Source organism: Numida meleagris, chromosome 2 (assembly GCF_002078875.1).
Source record: "Numida meleagris isolate 19003 breed g44 Domestic line chromosome 2, NumMel1.0, whole genome shotgun sequence".
Taxonomy (NCBI): domain Eukaryota; kingdom Metazoa; phylum Chordata; class Aves; order Galliformes; family Numididae; genus Numida; species Numida meleagris.
This window is the reverse complement of record NC_034410.1, coordinates 87,095,694-87,108,471: the sequence shown is the minus strand read 5'-3', so window position 1 is coordinate 87,108,471 and position 12,778 is coordinate 87,095,694. Positions and strand designations below refer to the sequence as shown.

The following is a 12,778-nucleotide window of genomic DNA, read 5'->3' as shown; positions in this document are numbered from 1 at the left end:
CCCGAAATGCAAGGAGAAATATGACTCCCGAAGCTTCTGCTAACCCCCTCTGACAGTCTCAGAAGGATTTTCAGGGGCTGCGAATTTATCACCGTGCTACAGCGTGGGATCCTTACGTTGTGCCTCATTGCCATCAGGGTTGCAGGTACAGAGAGGGCCCAGGTGAAGGAGTCAATGTGACCAGCGCCGTGACGGCCAGAATCTGGGACAAAGAAATGCATTATCTAAAATACAGCCAAGATGCTACCTCTCCTCCGAATATGCTCATCGATCGCATCGGCTCCTGTCGTGCCACTCATGCAGCACAAAGCAGGTGGAAATTATTCACTCTTCCCCACTGGGGATTCCCTCGGCAAATGTAACACCGGATTAGCCAGCTCATAAGTTGTCTTCCCAAGGTTCCCAGGGCTGAGGAGCACAGCGAGCACAGCCCGTGCCAAAATGCACCCGGTGTCAGCTCACAGCTCTTGAGGGAGGCTTCCTAATTGCCATAAATTAGCTGCTATTACTTGCTTTACAGCAGAGAGGCAGGGAAGTGGCTGGTTCTCATTTTGCCCTCATCTGGAGGTAGCAAAGGACACGCAGGCTTTGTCAGCATCCTCCAGTGCTTGGAGGGGAGCCCCTTACTCTCACAAATCCAGCAGTCCAGCCTGTGGGGAGGGGGCAGAGAGAGCACATAACCAGGATCACAGATGCGCAACTGTATCTGCTCTGAATCCTCTCACTTCTAAGGCACTGATGGATCCCATGCTGCTGCCATTCTGAATCTAACCCACCACTTCTGCTCCAGTGTGGGGCCATAGGCATCCTCAGCCCTCTTCAACAATTCTGTGACCCTCTAAAACAACAGAAAGATAGGTATAAATACAGCCAGGGGAAACCCCTGTATGTAAATATGCACATGCTAAATTCTGCCCTTCATCTCACACACATATGTAACTGAGAAGAAGTAAAAGGCCAATTTCAGCCTCAAGGTAAACAACTGGTGATGGAGGTAGAGCTGCTGTTTACACCAAGGTTGAGCCTGGTACACTGGAGCTGTGTGAGTACAACTCAGCACAGTATTTTGATATGTCCTGCATAATTTTAAGGTAAAACTGCCTTTCTGTCCGGGAGAAATGTAGGCATTTGGGTCCATCCCTTTGCTATAGGTTTTGCTACAGCTCCCGTAAAAGTCTATGGAAAATCATCAAGTGTCTCTACACCCTTAAACAGTACAGCTGTAAGAAACTAGTTTTTGCAGGTTCCTCCTGCTTACTCTATGCAGACAAATCTGTTTGTTGTTCTGTACACAGATAAATCACAATTATGATCTAGTAGCCCCTCTTTGATATTAAGCAGTGATTAGCAATCAAAAAATGCCTGAGGTAGTGAGTTTTACTCCTCTGGTTACATGGTCGGGTACTAAGGTCCTTTCCCTTGTCTAGAGAAATATTTCTATAAAGACAGCATTTAAAAGCAAATAAATTAACAAAACAAAAAGCAGAAATAGTAAGTGAAAGAATTTGGGCAGTACACTGACATGATGAGCAGGAACACTCAATACTATCGTGTGCTTCACTAGCTGTTCACCAAACTACCAACCCTCATCCCAAAGAAAAAAAAAACACACATAAAAAACAAAACTGGAGGACCGAATGGCATCACAGTTTCCTACCTCTTTGACTGTTTTCAGAAATAAAAGACGTTACTTACAGAGGACACAAAAGAACAGTTTGAGGCAGCCTTCTGTAGCGGAATAGATGCTTTCCAACCTACTTCTTTCATGTGGTTTTCTGCAGTAGAAGTGAGAGACTTTCCAGCCCGCTTATTTCAGCTACCAGCACTTACAGAAGTCCCTTTGCTGCCTCAGGCTTCAGGTGGGATCCATTGCCAGGTCTCCACCTGTGTCAGGAAGCCCAACAGCTTCCAGGCTCGGTCCTACTACCCACACACAAGGTCACCTCCCAGGCAGCCTAACCTGCGCCTGATCCTTAGAATTCAAGAATAGATACCAAAGTGGAAATTGAGCACAGGAGTCACCTTTTCTTAATCTTTTCTGGCTGGACTTCTGTGAAAAATCTGAGAAAAGTCATGGAGAGATTTTGGTTGTTAGAATGGCAGTATGCTGAACCCTTCCACCCTGAGTACCAGAAAGGGGCAAAGGAAACAATTTTCAAGATTTTAATAGAAAGAAATATTTATTCCGTAAAGTAGTACTGGTACCTTCTACAGAATCTTTTTTAGATAATTCCAAGTCCTCTGTACTGTGACTGTAAAGAGCATATAAATATATATTAGTGCAATATAGAATACCCGTAAGTAATTACTGTGACTCAACAAACTGTATATTTGGGGAAAAAATGTGAAGGCAGTAAAAAAAACTTCACATTTCTACGTTAACTTGTATTTCCAGGTTTTGATACCAAACAATTTCACCATTCTGTTTGAATAATTTGGGATTTTTTTTTTTGGCAATACACTGCTTTTGATTAGGTTTATCAAGTGTCTAACAAAGCATTATATTCATCTCTTTTGTCTTCCGTGTGAGGACCCTTTTATTACAGTATAGTATCTTTTTGTTTTAATGCCGCTCTGCCGCGGATTGCCAGCTCATTAATTTTTCTGCTATAACACCCAAATCCCTTTCCTGATCAGTGTGCCGGATGATTGATTCCTTGCTCCCAGACTAATTTTTTACATTGGACTGCATTTACCATCTGGTAGATAAATCACCCAAAACGCTCAAATTCGGAGCCTGGTTCCACAGTTCCTCTTTGTTTGCTCAGCCAGCAGCGTGAATATCACTTGCAAATGTGGAGGTTGTGTTCTCTCACCTGAGTAACTCTTCTGCATTACAGACAGGGGTTTAACAAAGAGCACTGAGATAATGATATACCTCTTCTCACTTAACAAAAACAAACAAAAATAAGGCAGCTGTTCTCTGTATTTTCTAGCCAAATTTTTTGTTTCATACCTATGACAACTGCAAGATGCTGATGTGAAAAAGAGTATTTGTTACAGCCCAGAACTGATTTTGCACATTTCAATCATATATACATATTTTCACAAAGGCATTTTGTTTAGACATGCAAACAAAGGGACATCCTTTGCAGACAGCCACAGAAGAAATTGCCTTCCCAGTCCACCTTCTGCACAAGAAAAAAATTTCTATAATTTTAACTCGAGCCTGTCTATTTTATTTTCACTTTTATAAACCTGAAATTCCAGACAAGACAGGAAAAAGGAACTCTGCCTTACAGAATTACCAAGGTAAACCTATGTGAGAAATGGAGGATGAAGGAAAATCTATCCTAAAACCCCATGTTTTAGGAAGGTGACAGCTCATCTGCCCACCACTGCACCTGGCATTATTGCTCAGGGGGACCCCACTGGCTTTTCTAAGGATGTTTTGCTGCTCCCCTCTGCCCTGGAGAACCCACTTGGCACAATGAACTGACCTCTGCCTCTCCCAGAGGGATCAGAGAGAGCCAGTGCACAACCAGAGTCAATGCTAATTAGCAAAATGTAAAGATTTAATTAGATCAGTGCTTCCCTGAGTTTTAAAGCAACTAACTGGTACCTAGCCACCAATTTTTTTTAACCTGTCTATGGAAATGCCTGTTGAAAACATTGTTTGAGATGTCTTCATCAACTAGCTACTGACTTTACATCTTGGCCCTGAGGCTTATGGACACCTTAATGATTAAAACTTGTATTTCCAAAGATTTCCCACCTTGTGTATGCCTAATCTATTTTGGTTTTTTTCTGCATATGCACTGACACCTTTGGCTAGCCCAGATTTCAAGCTTTTATGCTGCATTTAGGAAGGTTCTTGTTCGTACTAAAATTTCAGAGGAAATTCAGCAACTTCTGCAAATTATGCTTATCTAATCACTCATTCTTGGTAGTTATGTGTGAAACTGTATGTGCAACCATAGAAAGCAAGTCAAACTCCTGTGAGGTTCACCAAACACCTCCCTGTGCTTCAGGTTTAAGCAGTGGGGCACTTTCTCACCTGCTGCTGAAAGGGGTTTTTAGGTTTTCTACAGTCATACGTGAGCAGATGTGACAGCACAACCTCACTGTGGGCCGGGTGCTCCTTCTCGCATCATCAGATGCCATGTCACAGGAGTTTAAGCAGTCTGAGGCAGGTTTTATCACCTGCACTAGGTGAACGCTGCAGGCTGCTGAAATTGGGCAGGAATGTGCCAGTCTGGGAAGTAAGTCTGGGCCTGAGGTAAAGCAGTCAGAGTTCCAAAGGTTAAGCATTTCATCCCAAACACACCACAGCACTCAAGGGCAGATTAACCAGAGCTCGCCGGCTCTCTGGCTCAGCCAGCCGCCTCCATCTGCTCTGACACTGGTCCCATGTGGTCTGGTGAGGCGGAGCAGGCCCCGGGGCCTTGCCTGGAGGAGCTCAGCTGCCACCCGCCAGCAGGTCGAGTGCTGAGAAGGGGCGGCCCACCACAGCCTCACGCTGTGCCTCCAGAGCAGACTCAAGAAGCCATCCCACAGCCTGAATGTCCTTCTGCTGGCTTGCCAAGCACTCCTTTTTAAGATGTTGATGTGCGCAGCAAGGTCCCAGCCTGGCAGAAGTTGGCTCAGGGAGGATGTGGTAGCTACGGAAAGGATAATTTCCCTTCAGAAAACTTACTGACAGTTCTCTCTTGTTCTTGATTTTCTCTTCTTTCATTTCACATGTTTTCCTGCTGGTCTTAATTAACGCTATTTCTGAGGCATGGATGAGGATCCTGCCAGCTTGAACACTGTTATATAAAGTGACTGTTTCAAGACTGTAATTGCAACTAAATTTATTTTTATAATACTAAGTCAAAAGAGAGGCATTACAGGGATTTAATTTTATTTTGAACCAGATCCTTTAAACACTGTCGCTGTAACACATAATCTATTACCAGAAAAGACTCGTCTTTTCAGCCCTTAGAAATTGTCGCCTATAATTAGAACCGAAATTATCCTAAAATAAATCCTGATTTGCTAGTTAAACACCACCTCCTCACAAAACCACACTGTGACTAGTAAGGCAGTCGCAGAGCAACTTAAAAAAATGGAGCCTTGAAATCGGTGTAATATTAACTTCGTATCTGGAACAGAGGAATGCACCTCTGCAAAACCTATGCAAACCCTTGCTCAGTGTCCCTGCCCTACCCAGTTGGGCCTGGGGACAAAATGGGGTCAGAAAGAAGAGAACTACTCTGGTCACCCTGCAAGGTTACTCAAAGAGTATCTGGCATCATGTGCCCCACTTCACACAAGACAAATGTTCCGTGGTAAGAATCTTAAACAGAAGAAACAGATCTGACCCTTTTTTCTCTTTTCATAAATAAATATATGCACTGGAGAACATATGACCTGCAAATCCCAAACATTTAAATAACTAATGGTGCAACCAGCTATCTACCTAATAATGAAAGATGAAAGAATTCTGCCCTCAAATCCTCTTGAAGCCAGCTGTGAAGTAAATTGGAACTAAAGATACGTTGTAGTTGTTCATCAAGACAAAGAAGCAGATAAAAAGGTTCTCCAGGAAATTTTAATTTCATCAGATCAGATTTTGATTGCTGAACTTACCCTAAACAAATTTTGTCTTTATCTTTTTATCCTTTCTGGAGGAAAAATATTACGAAAAGAAGCAGCATTTTGTCAAGAAATGCCTTCATATAATAAAATTTACTGTGGTTTTCTTTCGTACAGCTTGCTTTTCTCTACACACTCAGGATCTGCAGAATACAACTCCACACTCGTGCTTTTCCTTTTTTTCTTCCTATATTTTTCTGTATTTCTGAGTTGTTAAAAATTCAAGATGATCTAAGAATAAACTACAGCATTATTTAGCTTATAGCAGATTATTTAATTTTTTTACTGTAATTATCTAAAGCTATTCTTGTGATAGAATGATTTCTTTTAAAGAATAATAGACATAGAACTTTTGTGGTCTTCATCTCTATTGGATATTTCAGATGGCTTACAAAAAGACAGGCTTATTCCTGAAAAACACAACGTGCCCTCTATCACCACTTTTGTTCCACAGCATCTGTAGGGACTTACCAGAAAGGATAAGCTGTCATCTACAGTCAGAAAAAATGGATCCTTTTTCAACATCCCTGGTGCTCAACATTTTTTCTTCCCCAAAAGTTACATCTGTAGTCAATTTGGAAGCTACTTCTCTTACCTCCTATATAGACACATGCCAAAGTCTGGCCACAGGATGGAAAAGTCACAAGCGCTTTCAACTTGCTGATCAGTGGTGGAACACAATCACCTCCTTACAGTAAAAAGGAAAATCTAGCCTCCTGTCAATATCTGTGTGATCCTCTGCCTTTCTGCTTCCTCACTCAAAGACCTTGACCACAGATTTTCTTTTTTCCAAATCCAAGTAAATATTATCTCTTCCCTTTATCCAGTGTACTGCCAATTCTAGAAGAAAACCGTCAGACTATAAGTACAAAATGCTTATCCTTGCATCAACAGCAATAAAAGGGCCTGACAGCTCTTAATAAAGACAGTCCTTGTTTTTCCTATAACAGGAGTTATCAGGAAGGTCTCGGTACAGAAGGAAGGTTCTCTTGGCAACATTTTTCATGACAAGCATAGCTGCTCTTTTCCCCATTTCAAGAAACAGTAAAGAAATTGGATCCCATCCAGTCTCTTCAGTCAAGCTTCACTTACTCCATAGCAGCATAAGTTCCCACTAGTGACAATGATGGAGTGACACCTGTTATGAGATGATTTTCTGTTATTCTGACACTTTCAATTCCACTTTAATTACCTTTTCACTCTTTATTCAGCATAAGAATCTGCATCGCAAGGACACTCCATGGCTAAATAATTACACTATGGGGAAACAAATACGTGCATGGTGTTGTCTGAGTTTTAATTTCTCTTTTTAATCATTTTCACTTTTTCCTTATAGCTGATTTGTATTCATGCCTTATGATAGTTTCTCAAAGTGATATGTAACCTGACTGAGTCTAGATCATTTACTTCAGAAGTTCAATTGGCACAAACACATATCACAGTTTACTTGGCTTGACTGTTGTAATTCATCTGTGGGAACATAAGTCATAGTCTCAGATAAAATAACCAATTATTCAAGTCCCATATACCATTTCAGATCAGGTTTATCTATGCAAACAAGCAAACAAACAAACAAGACATGTATTTCTTAGAACAGCTAGGCTAATTTACCTGAACCTGTATCCCCAAACCATCTCCTGCTTTTCCATTCTTGCCAATCTGGCTTCACACCATTAACACAGATTGATTTGGTCTTGTATAACTTAGGATGACACACTAGAACCAAAAACCTCACTTAGTTAATCTTTACAACAACCAGGAAAAAAAAAAGGCACAAAGAGTATGCCTGTTCCAGCAGTTAAGCACAGATAAAAGCCAGGCTTGAGGCCACATCGGATTCTGGCTGACAGAGTCACGCAGAGCTCAGGCACAAACAAGGGCGAGCTCTGGCAACAATGAGTGTCTAAGGTTTATGTCATCCCACATTGCCTTCATGTGCACCAGGTGGACTGGGCACAGCTTTATGTTCTTCCCTTGCACAGTAGGGACAGGATGGACCCAAGCTTCAGACAGCACAAAGGCCTAGACTGATAAAGAGTGTACACACGACTCACTTTAGCCAACCCACTCTTTAGCTCAGCTTTTCGCTTCACAGAGTAGATGTATCAATGTGAGTGGCTTTAGACTCCTTCTTATCCTAAGGAAAAAGGTGAAGTACTCAACTGCAACAGATCATACATAATACATAACGCATCAGAAAATAGTGATATTTTATCCTGGTTTGAACTCTAAAACTGCAATTAGCCAATAAATGTAGACAGTATTTTTGAAAGAGAGCCTATCCTACACATATCCTAGATGCTTCTGAGATAGAAAACCTTGCAAAGGCAATTGAATAGTCACAAGCACCGAATTTGTGCCTCAAACATTGTGCTCCTCTCAACAGAGTCTTGATTACTAAGTTTTTAGCACTTACTTTTAAAACTTCTCAGTGTCTCATCCTGTTAACTATCAAACAGTTCTGGAAGGAAGCAGGCATAGCAAAGGCAAGGGCCACATTCAGAGATAGTTTCTACCAAAGCAACATATTTCAAGCATCGCTACTTTGGTTTGGCCTCAGTGACCTCCGTTTTGCCACTTCCTCCAATCCCCAAAGCTATTAAGCACTGAACAAGACAGCAGCACTAGTAGTCCACACACAAACTACAGATGATGTATTATTCTTCACTGCTGGTCCTTGATTACTGCAGGTGCAAAAATACGTTACATGCACCGTGTCAAAGTAGTAAAGAGATGACTTGTGCAGATAATTTATTTCTTAATATGTTTATGCTGTGCCACTTCTGCTGGCACAGCAATGATAATCTTGGGGATCCTTGTTATGGTGTCTGGAGAACAGACTCGATATCATCTAAAAAATAATGGAAATAAAGAGTGCCTAATTGAACAGCCTCTGCTGCACGACAAGGATATGGGGGAACAACAATATCAGCAGGAGAGAACGAGGACAAAGACTTGCAGATTCTGAATGAGAGCAGATTCATCAGTGGTAGAAAGCAGACAAGAAGAGAGGACCAAACAAAAAGAGGTATTCTTTATCTATGTTACTACATGCATCTCTAGCAACAGTGACAGAAGACACACTTTAAATACACCTGCTCCCTCCTTGAGTGTGTGCAAAAATCAACAATTAGTGTGATTTCTCACTTTTGTTGTTGTACTACTTGGAGTTATTATCATGTTCCTGGTTGTTCCTGCCTTATCTGCACTGAGACTGCCATCTCCCATTGCTCCTCTCCCTCACCTTCTGTGCCCTTCCCAAATCTTCTATCTCTACAGCTCTGCTAACACAAGGAGCAAGCACACAAGCACAAACACACTTTGAAAATGTACATATAACGTGGCTAATTCTTGCTATCCTTTGTGAGTTGTCTCCATTCTCAGCTTTCCGTCTTTTCTCATGCAGCTTCCTCACTCCCTTCTTCTCATGTACAGACGCTCCCATCCCTCTTCAGGACCCTCTTGTTGCCCAGCATCAAGATGCTTTCAATCCACTTCTGATGTCTAACCTTCCCTTCTCATCCTACCATACTTTGAAATATCAAAATGCATGAATTTTGCTTGTGCTTGCTGTACTCCTGATGGCTCACTACTTGATGTTCCCTGCTTCACCGCTCTCTTTTGTCTATTTTCACATTCTCTGTCTAATTTACTCTGTGAATTATTTCAGGTTAGAAACCATTTCTCTAAAGCATACTGAAACTTAAGGTAATGTGTATGCGGTAAAGGATTGCTCCCCTATAGCTTTCTCTGCTGTTCTGTCTAAAAATTTATAAGCTTTGTGACAGCTTATAGTTCCATGCTCAATAAACAGCACATCATACTGTCCACTATCACCCCACACACAGGATGGATGCTTTCCTTTGTCCAGCTCTTCCCTCTCTCTAATCAGCATTTTCCATCTACTTCCATCCACAAGCTCTTTCAGAGACGTTACGATTGTGCAAAAGACTTTAATGCTCCTCAGAAGGGGAACTCTGTGAAAGGCCACGTGTCCTTAATTTTTCCTTGGCCTCATCCAGTCCTCAATAAGCAAGCTATCTTGAAACAAATTTATCCCTACGCATTGCTCAAAGAGACTTTAAGAAACCAGGGGCAGGCAGCACATGGCCTATGAGACTCATAGGAGGTGTGTGAAATCATCCCAGCAAGCATATACAATCACAATAAAGGAGGGACAAGCTGAAATACTTACCAACAGAGACATAGTGCTGCTAACTGAAATCCCGGGTGCACAGATTTGAACCAAATCTTGCTGCAATGCTCTGCATTTGGGCAACTGCAATAAAATGAACCTCTGTGGCAGCCACATGACTCACATGGGAAGATCCATCTGGACTGAAACTGAAGAGTCCCACGCGCAGCACTGGGATTCCCAAATGCAACTCACAAACTAAATCTATTTTGTACTTCCTTTCCCAGTCTTTATTAAGGATAAGACTGACTCATAACCAGAGCAGGGAAGCAACTACCATCCCATCCTGCTTCCAGCCAGTCTGTGAGTAGCAGAAGTGCTGCACAAGATGACTACAAGTAAAGCTGCCAATAAGATAACATCTCTAAAACATAAACCCTAACATTTGGTGCCTGTTCTCTTTTCCAGGGAAAAAAAAAAAACAAAAAAAAAAAAACTAAACCCCACCAACTTCTGTTTTATCCAGCATTCTAATTAAAATTGATCTATTTCGGTTTCCTCACTTAGCAAAGTAGGGACTGACAGACAAACAAACGCACAGAAGTCCACATCACATCATCAGTGAATGGCAGCTATGTCCTAATTCTCTGTTTCTTGCTCTAATCACTTGATTATACGACCTTCCCTTGGCCAGTGATGATGCCATTATATCATAATTCAACCAAAGATGGAACTGCAATGCCTGGGCAGAAGGGAGAGAATCGGGACTGCAAAAGCCATCTGAATTTTCACGTTATCTGCCCACGCTGTCCGCCTTGCGCTGCTCTTTTGCTACAGCAATCTCTTCCTTTAGCAGAGTGCTCCGGAGGAATTAAGGAGAGGAGTTCAGCATTTCCTAACAATTTAACAGAAAATAAAGGTAGCTACGTAACCGAGTGGTGAGGAAACGCTACAGCCTCAGGGACCAACACAAAAAGTTTAAGAAACTGCTGCGGGGCATTCGGTCAGCCTGATACAAACATCAAAACGACAAAGTAATAGGCAAGGTCTGGATTCTGCTTCTCCGAGTACAGAAAGTAATTCAGAGAGTGCCAGGTTTTGAAGAAAAAGCTGTCACAGAGTTCTAAGTTTACCGCTCTGGACAAACAGTGCGGTGTGAGACGGCGGTCCGCCGAGAACGGTGCTGATGCCAACGCCTGGCCCCACGTGTATGTACAGAGAAGTCATCTCTGGCAGGGAGGACCCGCCCGGTAAAACTTAACGAAGCCGTACGGGGCTAAGCGAGGGGAAAACCCGTCCCAGACACCACGTGCTGAGATCAGGTTCTTTAAAATTAACGTCGAGAGCCTAAACATCGCAGTCGCCGTGAAGCAGTTACCAGACGGCAGAAATCTGACGACTGCCTTTCTAAACGCAATTTTTCTTGCCCATTTTTACAGTGACATTACAACCGGTGCCTGCCATGCATGTAGAGATGGCTCCTGCCTTCTGTACCTGACGGTGTCAGCCTAGATGCCCTCTTCCAGCAGTGATTCCTGACCAAGAGCCTCCGTGCATCCCACATCGTCTTAGAAACTTCCTCCCATATTTCTGATATTTCACGCTCTCCCCCACTGACTTATGCCCCCGCTCTGCTCCAGCGACCCACACGTCTCCGTCGGGTGAGCCGCTAATGCCGGCGACACACTGACCTATTAACCCCTCCTCAAAAACCCCCACAGCGTCCCTGCAAACAGAACACAAAAGTCGGGCGACCGCACCGCCACGGCGTTGCGGTACAACGCGCGGATGACCGCGCCGGCTGAATTCGGCGCAAATAAGCGCACCGAGAGCGAGCGGCGGGGCGGTTTGCTGCCCGCTTTGCCTCAGCCGCGGTCCGGCGCCGCGGGGACGGAGCAACCCGTGCCTGGGCGCAGCTCCGCGCCCGCTGCACACAATGGGGCGGGCGGCGCGGCCGCTCATCACCTCGGAGAAGGCACGGCGCGGCGCCCCGGCCCTTTGTGGGGAGCGGCGCTTCGGAGGGGGAAAGGGAACGACCTGCCCTCACCACGAGGGGCTGGAGGGGAGAAACGAGCCCCGCTAGCGAAACGGAAACTTCATACGGTATTTACTTTGCCCCGCTTTAAAAACGCCATATCCCTCGCGACGCACAGCGCGCTGCTGTCACGCCGAACCAACGCGCCGAAACCGCACCGCGCCAGCATCTCTCCATCTACCTATCTATCTGTCTGTCTGTCTATCCGTCCGCGGAGCCAGCCCCATCCCAGCGGCGCTCCGCCGCCCGTCCCTCGCCCGGCACGGCGCCCAGCGGAGCCCCCGGGGGCAGCGTCGCCCCTTTGTTTTCCTCCGCGCCGCTCCGCTCCGCTCCGCTCGGCTCCGCGCGGGGCCCACGTGCACGCGTGGGCAGGGCGGCGCGGGGCTTTACCTGAGCAGTTGCCGCCTTTCCCTTTGCCGCCGCCCTGGCACTCGCCGGCGGGCAGCGGGTGGGAGGCGCGGGCGGCGGGCAGCGCCGAGAGGGCGAGCAGCAGCAGGGCCGAGGCGCAGCGCAGCCCCCGCGGGGGTCCCGCTCGCGGCGGCGGCCGGGCGGCGGCCGGGCTCTCCGCCACCATGGCGAGGGGCGGCGGGGGAGCGGCGGGATGGCGGCGAGCAGGGCCCGCAGCCTCAAGCGGAGCCCGCGGCGCCGCCCGGGCGGGACCGTCCTTTCTCCGCCGCGCCGGAGCGCACCTTCAGCATCCCCGCGGGGAGCCGCCGCCGCCGGGCAGGGCCGGGCAGGGCGCTGCGGGGCGCGGGAGCGGTGCCCCGGCCGCGCTCCTTTGTGCGCGGCGCCCGCCGCTCCGGCTGCAACAAAGGGAGCGGAGCCCGGCGGTGCGCTGCCGCCGCCGCGCAGGGGGAGGAGGAGGAGGAGGAGGAGGAGGAGGAGGAGAACGGGGGGGAGGGGGAGGAAGGAGCGGGCGGCACACGTGACGGCAGCCCCCTCCCCCGGCCGAGGGGAGCTAGGGGCTGCGCGGGAGGGGGGGGGAGGACGGCTGCGGTCCCAGCGCGGGGAGCGGCCGGAGCGCTTCGCCG

The 12,778-nt window shown here is 46.0% G+C and overlaps 1 protein-coding gene across 1 annotated transcript in view; it reads right to left on the bottom strand.

The window, feature by feature from the left end:
- The window catches only part of TMEFF1 (transmembrane protein with EGF like and two follistatin like domains 1), a 122,809-nt gene extending 110,488 nt beyond the window's left edge, over window positions 1-12,321 (bottom strand). Inside the window, exon 1 of the mRNA XM_021386390.1 lies at window positions 12,138-12,321. Coding sequence (XP_021242065.1) covers window positions 12,138-12,321 — 184 coding nt within the window. The remainder of the gene's footprint in view (window positions 1-12,137) is intronic.